This window comes from Manis javanica, chromosome 15 (genome assembly GCF_040802235.1).
Source record: "Manis javanica isolate MJ-LG chromosome 15, MJ_LKY, whole genome shotgun sequence".
NCBI lineage: Eukaryota > Metazoa > Chordata > Mammalia > Pholidota > Manidae > Manis > Manis javanica.
This window is the reverse complement of record NC_133170.1, coordinates 66723023-66744952: the sequence shown is the minus strand read 5'-3', so window position 1 is coordinate 66744952 and position 21930 is coordinate 66723023. Positions and strand designations below refer to the sequence as shown.

Sequence of the window (21930 nt, the reverse complement as noted above, 5' to 3'; positions counted from 1 at the left end):
TTATAAGAGGCTTATTGATAGCAACCCACATTGATCTGTCTGCTTCTAGACTTGATGGCCATCCTACAGCATGGAGATGAGGAAACAGAGGCAAGAATGGCACAGGTGTAGGGAGGTCAGCTGCCATGGGGCTCTGGGATGTTAGGCTGGTGCCGTAGAGGATAGATGTCAGAGCCGGACTTCAAACGTCAGTCCCAGGGTCCAGCACTGCTCTGCGGGCCTGCAAAGGACACAGCCCAACCCAACTCTGTCGTGTGCTCTCGCACCCCAGGGTGGTCTCTGTACACGGTGCTGCAGTCAGGAGTCATGGATTTGTTTCTGAGTTGGCTCTCACCTCCCAGGTGCAGAAATCTTTCCCCTCCCTTGCCTTTTAAGAGGGAAGCCCCCAGTGAGGGTTGCAGTGTCATATGGGGTCAGGAATCAGAAACCCCTGAGCTTCTGGACCAGATTCTTAAACGTTGCTGACTTTTTTTAGGAGGCAGAATGGCCGAAGCCTGGGATGTGGAGTTTGCACCTGGGTTCAAGTCCTACTTCTATCACTTTGGAACAGGGGCCTTGGACAAGTTTCCTAGTACCCCCTGCTGTAACCTTGGGTGCACCACGGGACTAACAAGGCCCATCCCATGGGGGTATGGTAGGACAGTGCATGGAAGGTACCTAACATGGTGGGAGCAAGGGGGGCAGGGAACTGTGTTCCTTACTCATGCAGCACTTTTTGGAGAACTGGGGCACATACAGCCTCACCGATAAGAACCCAGGTCTCAAAATCAGGCCTGAGTTTGCATCCTAGGTAGCTGCTGCCTACCTGCATGACCTTGTGTAAGATACTTTAATCTTGCTGAGTCTGGATTTCCAAATCTGAAACTGGGGGATGAATACCAGCCCCCATCTCCCAGAGATAAATGGGATGATCCATGTAGCGGGCGACACACATTCAGTAAGTGAGTGTTTTTTACTAAGACAGGTTCCCAGGATGATAAATATATATATACACTACCATGTATGTGTGTGTGTATATATACATATATATATATATGTTAACACTTCTACACATATACATACAGCTTACAGATTTGGAAACCCAGATTCCAAAAGGTTAAGATACCTATACAGGTACCTAACAGATCACTCTAAAACACTTACATAAAGTATAAAAGTCATTTTACTTTAATACAAAATCACATAAAGTCATGTTAGCAAAAAGATGAGATATTCACTAAATATCAGTGAAATCAGCACTGGAATGTCAATGCCACATTTCCTGTGTCCTCTTCCCCCTCCCTCTTTGGGCTGATGTATTTTGCTGCTATGCGGTAAAGATGTTATGTGTGGGACCAGATGAGGAGAATACATATCTGCACGCTGGAGGCCCCTCTGAACTGCTGAAGTGGGGCAAGTGGTGGGCCCTACTGTGCTTTCCCTCTGCTTCCTTGATTTCTTTGTGCTACTTCACCTGCTCTGGCCAAGCCCTCGGAGGGCATCCAGTTCTGCAGCCAGGGTGAAAGTGATCATGAGACAACCTCACCTTCTTCCTCCTCAAACGGTTTCGGTGGGGGCAGATGAGCAGGCACTGTGTGTACGGACCCGAGACAGCTCTGGAAGTCTTGGTGAGTTGTCTTCTCAAGTCTGAGAACCACTGCCTAAATTGGCCTGAGACCTATGGCTGCTTCCCTGATCGGAAAGAAAACCTGGGTGGAGAGAGAGAGAGACGTCAGACGGAACAAAGAGAATGAGACAGTCCCCTGCAAAATCTGTAAGCAGCTCTTGAAGGCCATTGTCTCAAACATTACTCAGACTCATTAGGGGCAGGTACTGTTCAGGAGCTTTCCATCTGTTAGCTCATTTCACACTTGATACAACTTGAGGTAAGAGCCATCAATGTCCCCATTTTATAGATGGGCAAATTGGCAGGGTTAAGTTACAGACCCAAGGTCACACAATATGTTGTGGAGCCAGGAATTGGACCCAGCACTGCCTTAACTACTGTGTTATGTTGAAAGGTGGTGCCCCACACCATTTTTTTCCCTCCAGGGTGTTTTATTGTAGAGGAAACAATAATTTCTCAATGTTACTTACCGTTAAAAACAGATCTTTACAATGAAGAAAGATTAATATGTAAGTTCTTCGATAAAATATATAAAGGTTTGAATATTGCAATACGAATTCTAAACTTTCTGTGTTTTTCCCCCTCACAGGCAAAATTTTGAAAAGGAAGAATGATATCTGGGGTTGATCACAAAGTACAATCTCAATACTATTTCCATCTTTGAGCAAGATGCAAAGATGGCTGGGGGGCTGATAAGTCAGTGGAGGGATATAGGCTCTTGCATCTTATCAAAGACAAACCCCTGGCACCACTTGCAGCCATGGCTTTGGCAAGCCCTTGACTAGCATTCGGACAGAGGCATGAGGGCTCAAGCCTTCTCTCCTGAACCAGTGCTGCTACCCCCAGCCCCCAGGTCCCCATCTTGGGAGGTGATCATCCTCTGCCCAGTCACTCCTGCCAGGACACTGGGGGTTGTTCTCAATTCCTTCCCCTTCTGCTGTATTTCGGTCATCATGCTTCAAATGTGTTCCTAATCCCATGTCTCATCTATACTGCCACCCCGGAGTGTGAGCCCATAGGATGAGCAGGACAGCCTTCCTGCCACCTCTACAATCCACTCACACAGTGGCCAGCATGACCGCGTCACAGTGCAGAGCTAAGTCATTCCACAGCTTAAACCCTTCCACGCTCCCACTGTCCTCAGAATAAAGTCGTCTTAGCATGATCTACTTCAGAAAGTCATTCATTCATTCCATTAGCCCAAGAAGCTTCTCTGACCATGAAAATGTGGCATCACGCTCATTAAACATATGCTCTCAAAGCAGCTCATGCATCGAACAAAGATTTTATTTTTGCCATGTCAGGCTCAAACTCTTAAGTCACAGAAAGAACTCTGCTAGAAAGGGCACAAAGAAACCAGTGGTTTAATGTCTTCTGGAAGCCTGTTACAATGGGATACTCAACCAATGAAAATGCTAAACACTTCCCAAGTCCACACACTGAGTCCGGTGGAGATGCTCTCATACACTCACACCTCAGGGGACCCTTCCTTGGACAAGAAACACTTCCCTTGGCCCTGCTTTGACTCCTTCCCCACCAGCCCCACGTCACAAAGCAGCCAGAGTGAGCTTTTACATGGAAATATGGTCATGTTACTCCCCAGCTTAAAACCCTCCGAAGTCTCCCCAGGGCATTTAGAATGAAGGCCAGAGTTCTCACTAGGACCCACCAGCCCTGAGTGACCAGACCCCTGGGCCTCTCTGACCTCTCCTCCACTCTCTCTACTGCTCCAGCCACCATGGTCTCTGCTCCCAAACTCTCTCCTGCCTCAGGCCTTTATATCGGGTGTTCCCTCCGCCAGGAATGCTCTTTCCTCAGGTCCTTATGGTCTTTCAGGGCTCATCTGAATGTCACCTCCTCATAGAGGCCTTCCAGGACTCCCCATATGTAAAGTAGCCCCAGTCAACCTCTCTCTCAGCACCCTATTATGGTCTCCACAGCATTTACGGCTATCTGAAACTGTCCTGTTAATACATTCCTTACTGGTTCACTCCCTGACTCCCTCTCCTAGAACATAAGCACTGTGAGGGCAGGGCCTTCATCTGGTTCCCTGAATTGCCAGCACCTAAAACAATGGCTGCACATGGTAGGCCCCAATAAACATTTGTGGAAGGAATTAATGAATTTGGTTTCCAGTGGTCTTGTCTGGCAAAGCGGATTTCATAAAGCCATCCCAGAAATTCTAGTAATACCACAGACCTCCGTGGCCTATAGTAGCAAGCTCCCTTGTCCTCTCGCTTCTGGCTGGCCTCAGCCAATGGAAGGCAACAGCAGAAGCTGGGAAGGGTGGAAGGAGAGAGAGGTGGGGGTATTTAGGTCCCTGCTCCCTCCCTGCCAGGCCTCAGTTCACTAGCTACTGTGTTCCTGAAGGCCACACTCTTGCCTGGCCCCTCTCCCCTTACTGCTCTCTCTGTCATCCCTCTGGTGTTGTTCTAGGGTGCTTCTCCATCCCTTGCTAGTTCCTTAACCCTGCTCACACATCTGTAACATGTCCCTTCTGAAGTCTTTTCAGTCACTCCTTTTGAATGTGCCCCGTGTTTCTGAATGCCAGGACCCTTGACTGACAGACCCATGGCCTGAAATTTCACTCCTGGTGTATACCCCTGGAAATTCACACATTAAGTCCATGAGAAGACATGAATAAGCACAGAATATTCATTGCAGCATTGTTTACAGAGGGGGATTGCCAAAGCACTCCGGGATTCCATCACTGGGAGTTAGTATTTAAAGGGCACAGAATTTCAGGGTGGGATGATGGAAAAGTTCTGGAAAGGATAGTGATAATGGCTGCACAGCATCATAAATGTGCTTAATGTGACTGAATTATACACTTAAAAATGGCTAAACAGTAAGTTTTATGTTATGCATATTTCATCATGTTTAAAAAAAATCATTTGAATTCAGTTTTCAAAGCCTAAAGGATCTTACCATGTGTGGGTTAAAGCAGTGCTGTCCAACAAGGTGGCCACTAGCTACACATAGCTTTTGAACCCTTGAAACATGGCTAGTCTTAACTGAAATGGACTGTGACTGTATATACACCAGATTTTAAGGGTTTACTATTTTTTTAAAAAGAATGTAAAATACCTCATTAATAATATTTTATAGTGATCACATGTTGAAATGACAATATTCTGGATATGTTGGGTTAATAAAATATATTATCAAAATTTTTAAATAAGTGTATAATAAAAAAGAAAAACAACAGTGATTAGTGGGAAAAAAACTAGGAAACCGAATGAGGTATTTATCATCAGTTATGTACAGAAAATACATCCACACAAGACAATATACAGTTCCTAGAACACACTGAATAACACATTATTATTATTATTATTATTATTAAATGAACTATAGTTTATACATATTATATTGATTTCAAGTTGAATACCATATGAATATGGCTGGGAGGAGGGGAGCTGGACAGCAGAATGGGAATGGGGGATGGGGACAAAAAAGAAAGAAAGAAAAACCAGGAAAAAAGGGATCTTGTGCCCACAATGGAGATTGTGTGCCATGAGCTGAGACTCAATAACTCAACCTTCTATTCCTGAGGTCAAAAAGGGGGAAAAAAAATTGTCTTCTCTTCTTGAAACAAAGGCATCTGAAACCTGCTCTGGAAGGTAACCCAGAATCTCTGACCCCTCAAAAATATTTCCCTGTGAAATGGGAGCCAGCAGAGTCCTTGTTATCAAGTCAATGCTATATCCCCAGCTCCCAGCACAATGGCTGGCACACAGTATCTACTCAGGGTGGGTTTGCTGATTGACTAATGACCAAATGAATGCAGGAAAACAAGGTCGCCTCAGCCATCTGCCAAGAGAAGCTCTCCCTCAGAGGTGGGGCTAACTGGGCAAGAGTGAAGTGTCAGCCCAGAGCCAAGGACGCAATGCAGCCTGCAACAGGGCTTTATTTGCATCGCACAGTTTTTATCTTTTAATTTAAATTATTTGCCAGCATTTGGAAATCAGATTCTATGAACAAATCTGGTTTCTTGGCTTCTCTTAAGAATTATAAGCTCTGGCAGCCTGTTGTCCCTCAGCCAGACAGACTGAGGGGCAAATGTCCCCCTATGCCACCTCACATCCCCGTCAGTCATCCGCATCAAGGACCTGGCCCTGAAGACATTTGAGTGTGAGATCCCTAACTGAGGCTGTTTCTCAGTTTCCATCCAAGAGGTGAGGGGCTGGTAAGCTGTCACCAGGCCAGACATTCTCAAAGCAACCAAGGCCAACAGTCTGTTTGCTTCCACGTGGGTGGAGGAAAGGCATGCCTAATTGTACTGACACCTGGCAACTGGGAAGGCACATCTCGAAGTGTGATCCAAGGTTTCTGCATATCAGTGTTGCCTGGGGAATTAGTGGAAAATCCAGATTCTGGGTTGTGTCCTAGAACCATTGCCTTGGTTTCTAAGAATATGAATTTTAAACAAGCACCCCACCCTGGTCTGAAGCTTAGCACCCGAAGAAACCAGGGATTAATGATGATGCATAAACATGAGAGGAGTGAGTACTCAAAGGAAACTGCATTACAGGTCCCAACACTATAAGACACAGGCTCCTTCAAAACTAGAGGTAAGACAGGTAATGAATGAATCAGGCCCTTAAACTCCAATAATTATTGTTATTTTTTGTTTTTGCTGTAATATTATTATTCTTCGGTTATTATATCATAGGGAGGCAGTAGAATGTAGAAGCTGGACTTCTTGGGTTCATTCTTGGGTTCAACCCCTGACTTCACTATTTATTATCTCAGGCATTACTTTACCTCTCAGTTTCACCACCTGTAAAATGGGAAAAATAATAGTTCCTACCTCACCGGGTCATTGTGAAGAATCATGAATTAAAACATGCTTAGTTTAGTAGAATTTATGCCTCATATCGAAAATTACCGAGTATCATAATTCTTCCAAGTGGTAAAGATACCTCAAGACAAATGCTGGGCATAGAAGCCACAGGGCATAAATCTGCAAAGAAGTAAAAAGCTAACCTTTTCAAACAATATTGCTTCTCTCTCACTTGCCAACTTTACATTTCCCTGTATGGCCCCGGAAAATGACTGGTTAGCCAGAGACAGGTAAGATTCCTCAAGGGAGGAACAACCTAAGACAGGCACAGTCGCAGGGGGGCCATCAGGTGAGAAATTGGGGATCAACTGAGGTGAGGCTTAGAACCTCACCCCCCACTGTTTTGAGAGAAATCTTTTGCATCCGTGGATGTTTTGTTGCCCTTGTCTAGTTTGGATTAATACTTAGTCTATAGGCACACACCTGATCATCTACATTTGCCTTCTTACAGCACTAAATTGTTTTCTACCTTTATCTTGCATCTACCTACCACTTCAGCATTTTATTAAAATAATAATAATAATAATAATAATAATAATAATAATAATAATAAGGGAGAGATGTGGGATTCACATATAAATCAAGTATAAAAATCAAATGAATAATCATATCTGACTTGATTGTTCATAGTTCATGATGCGTGATCAAAACCGAAAGTTTCTGTGGTATGACTGCCCTCGCACTGTTCACCATGTAAGAACTTATTCACTATGTAAGAACTTGTTCACCATGTAAGAACTTGTTCGTTATGCTTCAGAAGATTGGCGACTGTTGAGAATTAGGCTTGGGGTTGATTAATGATTGTGCATTGAGTCCCCTATACAGAATTTTACTGTTGTTAACAACTATTTGATCAATAAATGTGAGAGATGCCCTCTCAAAATATATATATATATATATATATATATATTATTCATGGATACATGAACATTTTAAAAAAAAAACATACTTAGACTACTGCCTGGCAGATACAACATACCAGCACTGAATTTTCCCATCAGCTGCAGCACCACCACGAGGAGGGTAGGACCTCCCTGTCCTATAGCTGGCCAGCCTCCTCTGGCCCCCCATCCTTCCTTCAGCAGTTATTTAGTGGTATCAGTGGGCAGCAAGATAACTTACAGCTTCCTTATGATGGTCCTCTCCTCCTTGTTGCTGCTGGCATTGCTGACCCTGGCAACCACAGCGTCCTTTTCTCTTCTTCCTCCTGGGCCTTCTCTTGGTGGAAGCAAGCCACTGGGAAAAAAGAGGACAAATGAATGCATTGCTTTACTGCAGACCTGTTACCTGTGCAGCTCTGAAAGTGAAGGGTCTTAATAATTATTAGTATATTAATAATATTATCACTGAAAGCTCTGGAGTCCAAGAGATTCTGACTCAGTGAGAATCTTCCCTCCACCTTTCCAATATTGATACCTCGTACTTCTTTTCTCTTGTCTAACTATGGGCTAGTACTTCAAGCTTCTCCACTTTCTAGGAATGTGACTATGAATAAATCTTCTAACATAAGCCTTGATTTCCTAACTGGAAAAATAAGGATAACAAAAGTATCTCCTAGAATTGACTGATTAAATGAGATTCATATGTGGCACCTGACATTCATTCAACAAATGTTTATTAAGGCACATATTACACAAGGGTCCTATGAACAAACAGGCAAAATGTCTTCTCTCATGCAATTCATATTCTAGTGGGGAAGGAAATAGTCAATAAACAAATAAGTAAAATAAAAATATAATAGTAAGTCAGACGGTGGTAAGAACTAGATTGACATTGATTGATAAGATATTGAGGACAAGTGACCAAGAGAGGACCAGGGTATTCCCTGGACTTGATGTAGAGAAGCTGAAGAAAACTGTTCTCTCTCACCTGCCCAACTGGGATTGCCAGTAGCTATGTTTCCAAAGACTCAGAGAAGGCTTGTCTGCGATACAAGAAAAGGAAGCCGACAAACAGAAGCAAAGAGGAAATAGGCACCCAGTCCCTGTTTCCAAACCCTGAGGCCTTAGTTGCAATTTTTCTTTATTTCTGAGAGCAGTTCCAGGAACCTTCCCAGCCATATAGGCCAGTAAATTCCCTTTTGTGCTTAAGCTAGTTTAAACTGAATTTCTGTCATTTGGCCCCAAAAGCAGCCTGACCACAACAAAGCATTTCAACGTATGACCCAGGACAGCTTGTTCTATCTGTTTAGGTACTTTGTTGCAGTACCTACCAGCAAATTTAAGACCATGGTATTTCCCTCTTGCTATGGATTGAATGTGTCCACCCTGAAAATTCATATGTTGAAGCCCTAACACCCATATGATGTTATCTGGAGATGGGGCCTTTGAGAGACAGTTGGGTTTAGATGAGGTCATAAGGGTAGGAGCCCCATGATGGGATTATTGCCTTTGTAAGAAGAGACACCTGAGGCTTGCACAGGCTTTCTGAGAGCCCCCTCACACTTTCCTTCTCCCTCCCTCCCTCTCCCCTTCTCCCTCCCTCTCTCTTCCCCACTCTCCCTCACGCCCCCCTCTCTCCCCGCCAAGTCAGGACACAGCAAGAAGCCAGCAGTCTGTAAGCCAGGAAGAGTCAGAACCAAACATGCTGGAAACTTGATCTTGGACTTCTAGCTTCTAGAATAGTGAGAAAAGAAATTTCTACTGTTGAAGCCACCCAGTCTATGGTATTCTGTTATGGCGGTCTGAACTGAGGCACTCCTTTAGGTGTGAGTGTCAGAGAGCAGAATTCATCCTTCTCTTTCCTTTGCAAAGAGGGAGCTCTTATTATTTAATATTATTACTTCTATTTTCATAATATATGTATTAAAATAATGTAAATGTTATTTAATACAAGGCATCATTTAAAAATTCTCTTTTCCCATTATCCATGGTTACATAACACCCTAAAATGTAGTGATTTAAAGCAATGATGATTTATGATTTCTCATGATGCTCCATTTCTTATGGTTGGCTTGGTCATTCTCCTTCTGGTCTAGTCCGGGGTTCTCAGGAGGCTGTATTCAGTTGGTGGATCAGCTGAGGGCTGGGCACAGCTGGGGCCCCTCTGTTCTACACGGAACCTCTCCCTGTGACTACCTTGAGCTTCCTCACAGCATGGTGGTCTCAAGGCAGCATCCCAAGACACAAAAATGGAGGCTGCAAGGCCTCTTTGAGAAAGAGGACTCCTCTGACCTAAAATCCAAAGAGTGTCACTTCCAGCACATTCCACTGGTCAGAGCAAGTCATAGGGCCACCCAGACTCCGGGGGAGGGAACACGGACTCTTATCTCTTGAGGAGAGGAGTGGAAAAGTCTCATTGCAAAGGTGTGCAGGATTGGAAAATTGTTGTAGCCACTTTGGAAACAGCCTACTACATCTGCCTTTAATTAAAAACTGTCATTAGTATGAGTTCGGGCCTCCAAATTGGTATAGTTGCTAAGAGAACACCTCAGCTGACATGCTGGTTTCTCCAGAGAACACAAGCAACTGAACAGAATCCTTGCTGTCCATGGGCCTATATCAGCTGGTCAGTGCATATCTGCTATTCTCTGGGAACTCAAAACTGGAAATAGTGTGTTGCTTTATTCACTAACAAGCTGCTCACAGCACCAGCAGTTTGGCAGTTCCTGCTGTTAACTACCTGTGTCTGAAGTACTTAACTGAGAGGAAGTCAGGTCTTTCCGTTAACATGATTTCAGCCTTGGCAGAAATGAAGACAATTAAATTGCTGTTGGCCGAATTCGGCCCTTTTGGATCTGGCTTCCTAGAAGAGTTTTATTGTATTGCCGCTCTCTTAATTATGTGACATTGAACCAATTTAAATAATAATATCACCTGGACTTTTGTTTTGTTTTCTTTTACACCAGGGTATATCCTTAATTCCAAATTTTCAGAATCTAAACAGGCCATGATAATTAAAAAGCACAAGCTCTGATGCCAGGCTGGCTGAGGTCATGTCTCACTGTTGCCACCAGCGGTCAGGAGACTTCAAGAAGGTACCTGACCTCTCCAGACCTTGATCTTGGGGATAACACTGCTTTAACTTACAGGCTTGCTGTGAACACTAATTGAAATGATGCCTGGGATACACTTAGCAGAGTGCCTGGCACATGGTTAGTATTGATAAATATTAGCTGGCACTGTGTGCTTATTTCCTTGGTCTTTCTTTCTTTTGCCTGTAAGGAAATCTGTTTGTTTAACTCAGTACTTCCCAGAGTTATTTGACCTCGGAGACCACCTTTCAAGAAATGCCTGTGTGAAGGAAAACATTCTGGGAAACAGTGGTGCAGATGAAAAAGCAAAGTCCAAATCTAATTATGTCAACAGCCTCCTTATTTTCTCCCTTGCTTTTCCTACAATCCTTCCCTACACACATTATTGTGATTTTTTGTAACTTTTCATTTTTATATAATTTCAAACTTACAGAAAAGTTGTAAGATCAGCACAAAGACTTCCCATATACTTACCCTGACCCCCCAATTGATTATCTATGTATCTGCCCACCTACCCACCCTTCCATCCATCATCTTCTGAACCATTTGAGAGTAAGTTTCCAACTTACTCCTAAATACTTGTGTGTATTTCCAGGGAACAAGGACATTCTCTTACATAACTAAATAGTTCAGTTATCAAAACCACCACATTGTCTTCTAAAATAGTACATCAGATCTTGTCATTCCCTTGGTTAAAACTTTCCAACGATTCTCATGACTCTTATTAGAATTAGTACTCTTTTCCGCAGCCAACAAGGCATCCTGCCCACTCTTTTCTTGACCATCCTCTATCCTGCATTCCCAGTTCCGCCAAGTCGGGTCTCAAATTGACCAAGCAGGTTCCCATCTCAAGGTCTTTACAATTCTAGCTCCATTTCTGCCCTACCAAATCTTTACCGGGTTGGAGGCTGCTTGTCATTCACCTCAAAGGGGTCTCCCCTGACCTCCCCATCTAAAACAGGCCCCTTCTCGCCTCCCTCTGTGCTTTGCTCCATCATGTTACCTTGTTTTATGTTCTTCAGAGTGTTCACCCCCATTATCCTGCATGTTCATTCCAGGCCTCCTGTTGATTGCCTCTCTTCCCCTAGACAAGCATGGACTTCCTCTTGTTCACTGCTATTTCCCCAGTGCCAGGAATAGTGCCTGGTGTACAGTCATTGAATGAACGTAAGAACAAATATGCAACATATGGAGGAATTCCAGGCAGGACCTGGCTCTCAGTGCAGAAGCCCCACCTCTTGTAGCACTGCAGCTCTTCCTGCACCACCAGCAGCTGAGACTTGAGTTTGTTGCGCTCCTGCAGCACATCCCTCAGCTCCTGCAGGGTGAAGCGTGGTCGGTTGGAATCTCTCAGGTCAATCACCATTTTGTCTGGTCCCAGGTTCACCTGTAGGAAAAGACACCACTTATACAGTTTCCCTCCTGAGGATGGACTGTCCATCCCAGAAAGGAAAGTCCTCTTGTTTTGCTACTCTCAGGGACCCTATGAGATGAGACGTTACCCATTGGAAGTATGTAGTTGACAGTAAGGAAGGAAAGGTTCTAAGACCATTCTCCAAGAAAAGAACCAGGGCTCCCTGGGCTGGCCGATTCCAGGGCTGGAACAGGGAGAGTACAAGATAGGCCTTCCAACTTGAACTGAATTACACCACTGGCTCTCCAGCTTGCTGGAGGCAGATTGTGGGACTTCTCTGCCTCCATAACCACATGAGCCAGTTCCTATAATAAATATCCTCTTATATCTATATCTTTATCTATATTTCCTATTCTGTTTCCCTGGAGAACTCTAATACAGGAGATAGTGGGGAGAATCTGTACCCTACAGCAGAATGCCATTTAATAAGGGTAGAGGTTGATATAGTTAACCTTAGCAATCATTGATTCAGGCAAGACTAATTAACAGATTAAAATCTTTAGGTGAAAGTGTTTTAGGCAACAGGTTATTTTACAAAGTTTCAAATTTTTCCCCAAAGTTTACTTGAATCTAACCATGAAGCAAAACTAGAACAAACTCAAATTGAAGGATATTCTACAAACCAAATGATACATAATCTTTAAAAATGACAAGGTTACAGTCAATAGTTCTGCAACATCTTTCTTTGCTGACAGTAGTAACTACACTAGTTGGGGCAAGGATTTAATAATACACATGACTGTTGAATCACCATTGTATAATTAAAACCAGTAATGTATATCAACTATACCTCAAAAAAAAATTTTTTTTAATGTCAAAGTCATGAAAGACAAGGAAAAGCTGAGGAACTGTTTCAGATTAAAGGTAATTAAAGAAGTATGTCCACTGGAGGTATTGTATAACCCTGGACTAGACCTACATCAGAAAAAAAAATGCTATGAAGGAGACATTATTGTGAATGTTGAATAAGGATGGTAATATTAGATCCTAATATTCTATCAACTTTTTCCCCCAAATTTGTTCATTTATTATAGTTTTGTAAGAGTATGTCTTAAGAGATACACACTGAAGTATTTAGGGTAAAGGATCCTAGTCTTTTACTAATCCTGTAACTAACAATGTCTGCTCAAATAACTGAACAAAACTATGAGTGAATTAATGACATATATACATAAATATTATTTTTGTATAGGTGAATATACATATATATATGTGTGTATATAAATATTTCAGTGTATATCTGAAAATACCTGAATACAACACTTGAATCAAGATGAAAGATGTACAGATGTTCATTGTACATATCTTGCAACTCATCCATAGCCTTGAAATTTTTTCAAACTGAAGTTAAAGCAAACATTTGAAAACAGCCAAAATGTCCATTAATAGAAGCTAATTAATGTCCATTTAAATGTCCATAAAAAGAAGTAAAATACAAAAGCAAAAATGAACAAATGGGACTATATCAAAATAAAAAGCTTCTTTACAGAAAAGGACACAATCAGTAGATCAAAAAGGCATCCTACAGTATGGGAGAATATATTCATAAATTCAGAAATATCCGATAAAGGGTTGATATCTAAAATACACAAAGAGCTCACGCACCTCGACAAACAAAAAGCAAATAATCCAATTAAAAATGGGCAGAGGATCTGAACAGACACTTCTCCAAAGAAGGAATTCAGATGGCAACAGGCACATGAAAAGATGCTCCACATTGCTAAGTATCAGATAAATGCAAATTAAAACCACAATGAGATATCACCTCACACCAGTTAGGATGGCCAACATCCAAAAGACAAACAACAACAAATGTTGGCGAGGTTGTGGAGAAAGGGGAACCTCCTACACTGCTGGTGGGAATGTAAACTAGTTCAACCATTATGGAAAGCTGTATAGAGGTTCCTCAAAAAACTCAAAAGAGAAATACCATTTGACCAGGGAATTCCACTCCTAGGAATTTACCCTAAGAATTCAGCATCCCAGTTTGAAAAAGACATATGCACTTCTATGTTTATCACAGCACTATTTACAATAGTCAGAAATGGAAGCAACCTAAGTGTCTATCAGTAGATGAATGGATAAAGAAGAGGTGGTACATATATACAATGGAATATTATTCAGCTATAAGAAGAAAAAAAATTCTACCGTTTGCAACAACATGGATGAAGCTAGAGGGTATAATGCTCAATGAAATAAGCCAGGCAGAGAAAGACAAGTACCAAATAATTTTACTCATCTGTGGAATATAAAAACAAAGAAACAACTGAAGGAACAAAATGGCAGTAGAATCACAGAACCCAAGAATGGACTAACAGTTACCAAAGGGAAAGGGACTGGGGAGAATGGGTGGGAAGGGAGGGATAAGGGGAAAAAGAGGCATTATGATTAGCACACATAATGTTGGGGGGGGGCACAGGGAAGGTAGTACAACACAGAGAACAAGTAGTGATTCCATAGCATCTTACTATGCTGATGGACCATGACTGTAATGGGGTATGTGGTGGGGACTTGATAATGGGGGAAATCTAGTAACCACAATGTTGGTCATGTAATTGTATATTGGTCATATCCCCCCAAAAAAAGAAGTTAAATAAACTCAGGCATGACCACACTCTGGAATATTCTACAGGCGATAAAGAGAATTAAGACACACTACACAGAGAAATGCAATAATGGCTACATGCCTCCTATGGGAAGGACAAGGATCAGTGCATTTGTTGTGAAGGCTGTGGGGAACAGGCAAATTCACTGAGTGCTGAGGGGGATTTCCTCAACCTCTTTGGGGTGCAACTTGGTAACTGGTAATACTTATCCAAAGTTCACATGCACTTTTCTTTTGACCCAGGGAACCCATTTCCTCTAGATACTCTCCTGCAGGGGCCCAATGGCATATGTCAGGGTTATTCGTTGTTGCCTGTGCAAACAGCAAATGACTGGAAGATAAATGTCTTGTGATAAGAGATTGGTTAAAGCAGAGATTCTAAATATTTTTGTGCCATGGACCCTTCTGGAAGCCTGGTATAGCCCAAGTGGATTCTTTCTCAGATCAAGGTTTTTAAATATATAAAAGAAAAGCCATAGGATTATAAGGAAACCAAGTAAGGGGAAAAACATATACTCATCAAAACCTTCTAAAAACAAAGTTATGATTAATATATTTGCTTCTTTATTAAATAACATGATCGAGCCACAGGTCTGATAAAATACTGAACAGCAACAAAATTTTGAGATATGTACTACACTGTGATATGAAAATATCTGTGATGATTATCACAGGGATTGTTAACATTCCTGTGGTTTGTCGTCTATGTTCAAAGTTGAAAAAAGTGATACACTTCAGTTGGAAGTTGTGAAAATAAAAATATAATTTTTTCCCCATGCAAATTCTCTTGGATTAGAATCATGATCCCCCTGGGAGGTTCCAAGAACACCAAATTTAGAATATTCAAGGTTGAACAACTAGTAATACTATACAATGAAAGTTTTCAAAAGCCATTAAAAGATGAGGAAGTTTTTTTTTTATTTTGTTATCATTAATCTACAATTATATGAAGAACATTATGTTTACTAGGCTCCCCCCTTCACCAAGTCCCCCCCACACACCCCATTACAGTCACTGTCCAGCAGTGTAATAAGATGCTGTAGAATCACTACTTGTCTTCACTGTGTTGTACAGCCCTCCCCATGCCCCCCACTATATTACACATGCTAATAATGCCCCCTTTCTTTTTCCCCGCCCTTATCCCTCAGAGGAAGTTTTTTATATTCTGATTTAGTAAACTTTCATGCTGTGTACAAAATGGGAAAATATATTCATATCTGCTCATGTTTGCATAAAGAAAGTATCTCTGGAAGGACACACAAGAATCTGATCATTCTAGTTTTTCCAGGGAGAGAAAGTGGGCAGCTAGGGGAGGAGAGAGGTGGGGAAGGAGATTTTTCACAGCAAACAACTTTTGTACCTTTTGAATTTTGAATTAAAAAATTTTTAAAAGATCTTATAACATTGTTATTTTTTTATTAAGGTATCATTGATATACACTCTTGTGAAGGTTTCACAAGAAAAACAATGTGGTTATTATATTCACCCTTATTATTGAGTCGCTCCCCATACACCATTGCAGTCACTGTCCATCAGTGTAGTTAAGATGCCACAAAGTCCCTATTTATCTTCTCTGAACTACACTGTCTTCCCCGTGGCCCCACACACACCGTGTGCACCAATCATGATACCCCACCACAATCCCCTTCTCCCTCCCCCTCCACCAGTCCTCCTCCACCCGTCCCCTTTGGTAACCACTAGTCCCTTCCTGGAGTCTGTGAGTCTGCTGCTGTTTTGTTCCTTCAGTTTTGCTTCATTGTTATACTCCACAAATGAGGGAAATCATTTGGTATTTGTCTTTCTCTGCCCGACTTGTTTCACTGAGCGTAATAACCTCTAGCTCCATCAAACGTTATTGCAAATTGTAGGATTTGTTTCTTTCTTATGGCTGAATAATATTCCATTGTGTATATGTACCACATCTTCTTTATCCATTCATCTACTGATGGATACTTAGGTTGCTCCATATCTTGGCTATTGTAAATAGTGCTGTGATAAACATAGGGGTGCATATGTCTTTTTCAAACTGGGCTGCTGAATTCTTAGGGTAAATTCCTAGGAGTGGAATTCCCGGGTCAAATGGTATTTCTATTTTTAGTTTTTTGAGGAACCTCCATATTGCTTTCCACAGTGGTTGAACTAGCTTACATTCCCACCAGCAGTGTATAAGGGTTCCCCTTTCTCCACATCCTTGCCAGCATTTGTTGTTTCTAGTCTTTTCTATGTTGGCCATCCTAACTAGTGTGGGTGATATCTCATTGTGGTTTTAATTTGCATTTCCCTGATGATTAGTGATGTGGAGCATCTTCTCATGTGCCTGTTGGCCATCTGAATTTCTTCTTTGGAGAAGTGTCTGTTCACATCCTCTGCTCATTTTTTAATAGGGTTATTTGCTTTTTGGGTGTTGAGGCGTGTAAGTTATTTATGTAATTTGGATGTTAATGCCTTGTTGGATATGTCATTTACAAATATATTCTCCCATATTGTAGGATGCCTTTTTTTTCTGCTGATGGTGTCCTTTGCTGTACAGAAGTTTTTTAGCATGATGTAGTCCCATTTGTTCATTTTTTATTTTGTTCCCCTTGCCCGAGGAGAAGTGTTCAGGTAAAAGTTGCTCATGTTTATATTCAAGAGATTTTTGCCTGTGTTTTCTTCTAAGTTTTATGGTTTCATGACTTACATTCAGGTCTTTGATCCATTTCAAGTTTACTTTTGTGTATGTTTCATTCTCTTACATGTAGCTGTCCAGTTTTGCTAACACCAGTTGTTGAAGAGGCTTTCATTTCCCCATTGTATATCCATGGCTCATTTATCGTATATCAATTGACCATAAATGCTTGGGTTTATATTGGGCTCCCTAGTCTGTTCCATTGGTCTATAGGTCTGTTCTTGTGCCAGTACCAAATTGTCTTGATTACTGTGGCTTTGTAGTAGAGCTTGAAGTCAGGGAGCTGAATTTAAAGTTTTAAAATAGGAAAAGAACTACCTCACACCCATTAGGATGGCTACTATAAACAAAATAGAAAGTAGCAAGTGTTGGTGAGTAGTTGGAAAAACTGGAACTCTTGTGCACTACCGGTAGAGATGTAAAATAGTGCAGTCACTATGGAAATCTGTATGGAAGATCCCTATAAAGTTAAAAATGTAATTATCATATGATCCACCAATTCTACTTTTGAATATACTCAAAAGCATTGAAACCAGTGTCTTAAAGAGATATTTATACATCCATGTTCAGAGCAGGAGTATTCACACTAGCCAAAGGGTGGAGGCAACCTAAGTGTCCATCATGGATGAGTGGATAAACAAAATGTGGTCTCTCCACACAATAGAATATTATTCAGCCTTTAGAAGGAAGGAAATTTTGGTATAACAACACAATGTGGTGAACCTTGAGGACATTATGTTAAGTGAAATAAGTCAGTGACAAAAGGACAAGTAGGATTCTACTCATATAAGTGCCTAGAATAGGCAAATTCACAGAGATAGAAAGCAGAACTGTAGTTACCAAAGGTTAAGGGGAAGTGGGAGAGGAAGTTAGTGTTTAATGGGGACAAAGTTTCAGTTTTGCAAGATGAAAAGAGTACTGGAAAGAATGGTGGTGGTGTTGCACAACAACGGAAATTCACTTAATGCCACTCTACTGTGCACTTAAAAATGGTTAACGGGGTAAATTTTATGTGTACTTTACAATTAAAATGATTTTTTAAAAAGAAAAGAGTAGCATATTTTTATGAACTGTCTAGTGGCACTAAAAATTCATTCTCATTCCCCACCCCTGTTCTTAAGACTGCAGTTTGGGAGGAAAATGTGCCATCTCATCTGCTGGCTGATAGAGCTTGTCCACTGGGCCCCATACGGGAAATCACCCAGCCCCTGTGCAGACCACACTGTTCATGGCCCATGGTGCGACTTCCTCCTTGTCCCTGATGTTGGAGGACAGGAAATGAACTCAGAATGTGAGCTGAGTGATGTTGGGCAAGTCATTCAACAACTCTTGAATCTCAAAAGCCAGACTACTAATTATGAAATTCAATCATCTCATATAGGATGGATACTAAAGTAGAGCTTTATCTACAAATACAAATGTCAATGAGACAAATGAATAGGCAAAATAAAAGTGCCCCAGGGAAACAAGCAAAAACCTTCCCTCTTCCCTGCGAATTTCAGGGACCCTGTTCTTGCTGTCCTTTCATGGCACACATCTCAGTTTGTGACCTTGTATTCTAGTTCTGGAGGTGTGTATGTCTTACCGTTGCCACTAGATGTGAGCTCATGAGGAGAGGGACCTAGTCTAGTTTACCTCCATGGCCCCAAGAGCCAGCACAGTGCAGTCAGTCACTAAATAGTACAACAAATAAAATAAAATGTCTATTTTAGTATGGAGTGGTTAAGAATAGCACCTCTGAACTCAAATCCTGCCTCCACCTCTTGCATAAATCCTTATACAAATTACCTAATTGTTCTGTCTTCATTTCTAAAAATGGATAAAACAATTGTGTGAGGATTAAACAATGATCCACTTAGAGCAGCCCTTCTTTTAAACTGTGGTTGGAGACCCACTAGTGAGTCATGGCATTAATTTAGTGAATTGCAGCAAGAATTTAGAAAACTAGAATAATAAAGTAGGACTATGTATCATGTTCAGGAAGGGTGGGTTAGGGTAAATTGTTTCTTGAAATTTCTGTTTCATCAATACTGGGTACTGATAGACAAGATACGCTTGCAAAATGAGGTATAACATACAGGAAAATGCTCTAATCTTGAGTTTATAGCTTATTTTTAACATATGTGCATACCCATGTAACCACACCCAGAGAGCTCCCTACACAATTCCCTACTGCTCCCTTCACTCTCCCCTCCTGGGGTTACCATCAATTTGTCTTCTATAAGTAAAGATTATTTTGCCTGTTCTTCAATTTCACATAAACATACAGTAGGCTCTCTTGTGTGCCCAGCATCTCTCTCTCAGTGAGCGTGGTCTGTGAGAGTCATCCACACAGTCGTGGATACCAGCACACTGTTCTTTTTCACTGTTGCCTAGTATTTCACTGTATGACTATACCCAGAGTTTAATAAATGCATTCCTCCATTACATTTGTACCAGTTTGACATAATTATGAATAAAGCTGCTTGAATATTCCTGTATGTGCCTTTTTGTGGTCATAAGCACTCATTTCTCTTTAGTTAAAATTCACTTCTTACTCCAGGTTGAATAATCTCAAAAGTGTGATGCCTGCACCAGTAGCACCCATCAGCACCACCTAAGAACTTATTGGAAATGCGGATTCTCAGGTCCCATTCCATACTCTGAAACTGTGGGCCCGGTACTCTGTGTTTCACGAACAATCCAGGTAATTCCAATTCAAGTTAAAGCTTGAGAATTCCTGCTCTAGGTCAAAAACGCAGGAAGTCGCTGGCTTAGAACATAGCACACGGCCCAGCGCACCTGGCAAGTGCTCAGTGTTAACCATCATATGACACCAACCTGAACACGGGACACCCGCAGCGACATGTTCTGAATGATAACCAGGTGGAGGATGAGGAGAGGAAAGGGGCCTCCCTGCCAGGGCCGCCGCTTCCCAACCCCTCGCACTCACCTCCGGACCGGCCGCCGCGCCCTCAGCCCGCAGCCCCTCCACCTCCTTCCTGAGGCTGTCCCTCTCCATCCGCAGCGCCTCCAGCGTCAGGTTGCCCTCATTCACCAGCGTCTCCAGCATCTCTAGGACGCGGACGACCTTGAACTGCAGCTGTGTCACCCGGGGGTCGCTGCCCAGGGCCATTAGCTCGCGGCCCATCACGTAGGAGATGTCATACACGTCCTCGGCGGTCAGCTGGAAGGGGCTCTTCCGCAGAGTCCCCTCCGGCCCAGCCTCGTCCCCCTCCTCCTCTTCCTCCCCTTCCTCCTCTCGAAAAGGGGGCTCCTCCATGGCTGCCCGGACCCCTGCAGCCTCGGGAGCTGCTTTCTCGGTGGCGTCCCCAGCCAACTTCCTCCACACACACAAAACTTTCCGCTGGGCGGAGGACGCGGCCTGCCCGGGCGGAGGGGTGGCCCCGAGCCGCCAACCAGCGCGGCAGAGGGGTGGCCCCGCGAGCAGGGCCGCGCGCGGCCGCTCTCAGGCCCCGGCGCCCGGAGCAGCGTCCCCGCCGAAGACCGAGTAGGAGGTGGGGCTGTGGTTTGGGGTGCGAAAAGGCAACGGAAAGGGGCGGCGGCCGCGAAGAGGAACGGAGAGGTTACGGGGTGACAGTGATTGCGCCCCCGCGGAGATGTCGCAAGCCGGGGAGGGGCAGCGGCCTGGGCTCCGCCTGTGGCAGCCGCGACCCACGCCGGTTTCCACAGAGACGGGGGCGGACTTTCCGAGGCCAGTTAGGGAAAGAGGGTGAAAAGTCCACAACTTTTTCCTGTCTTCATTCAAGCTTTGCAGCCATAGAATTTGCATTGTGCGGGAGGAAGACCCGGGCCTCGGGCCTCGGGTCTTCTGTGAAGCCAGCGGCAAGACAAAACAGCTGTTTGCTGGTGGCAGCGCGCTGGAGGCCAAAGGCCTGGGCTGCTCAAAGCTCCCGGGCCAACTGTGTCCAGGACCTGCGGGATCTGACTCTCAGCAAAATGGAGACTCCGCTCCGTGCAACTGGCAGACTCGTGGGCTCCTCCGCTTGACGAGCGCTGTAGCTTAGGCAAGTTCTTAACTCCTCTAAGCCTCAGTTTCCTCTCTGCAAGTAACAGCCCCTACGTGGAAGGGCTGCCTCCAGGAATGTATGAGATGAGGTTCTTAGATAATGTGTGTGACAAAAGGCACTTAGGAAGCGCTCAAAAAAATGTTAGCTGGATCTTACTACGCTGGTGGACAGTGACTAATGGAGTATGTGGGCGGGGGACTTGGTGATGGGGGGAGTCTAGTAAACATAATGTTCCTCATGTAATTGTAGATTAATGATACCAAAAAAAAAATGTTAGCTGGTATTTTTCATTCTCTCCCCTAACAAACATTGAGCATTTGTGCGAGACACTCAGCACATGGGTTGGGGTGGGAGGAGTAATAAGACAAAAATCAGTCTGCTTTGAAAATTATAAAGTATTCTGCAGATACACAGCGTTTGTATTCCTGAGAACATTAGCAGTGTGCGTTGCAAACCCAATTATTTTAGGTTTGACTAAAGGCTTGTAACAGCCAAAGCAGAAAACTCAGCAATGGAGCTTGTCCTCCCAGGAAGCTTTCTTTCAGGTAGATGCACCTGACTTTCTCCCCATCGAGATTCTAGCATCACAATGGAGAATGATGGAGAATGGACTAGGATAAAACAAGCAAAAAGCAAAGCAAACAAAACAGACACTATTTTCAGAGGGTCCGTGTTCTAATGATCAAAGTGAGTCTCTGAGCAAGGACTCAGTAATCCATAAATCACAAATGTGACAACACCTAGTGATTAAATCCTGAGATAAAATACTAGGCTTATCATAAATAAAATATTGTGTCCCCATATAGTA

At 42.9% G+C, this 21930-nt stretch overlaps 1 protein-coding gene across 1 annotated transcript; it reads right to left on the bottom strand.

The window, feature by feature from the left end:
• Positions 1–1144: 1144 nt before the first annotated feature.
• On the bottom strand, positions 1145–20695 carry RILPL2 (Rab interacting lysosomal protein like 2). The gene is made up of 4 exons (XM_037014079.2): positions 20045–20695; positions 11661–11812; positions 7575–7688; positions 1145–1688 (listed from the first exon to the last, which is right to left on the bottom strand). The coding sequence occupies exons 1-4, from the start codon at positions 20372–20374 to the stop codon at positions 1658–1660; spliced, it is 627 nt and encodes a 208-aa protein (XP_036869974.2). The 5' UTR covers positions 20375–20695; the 3' UTR covers positions 1145–1657.
• Between the last annotated feature and the right edge of the window lie 1235 nt (positions 20696–21930).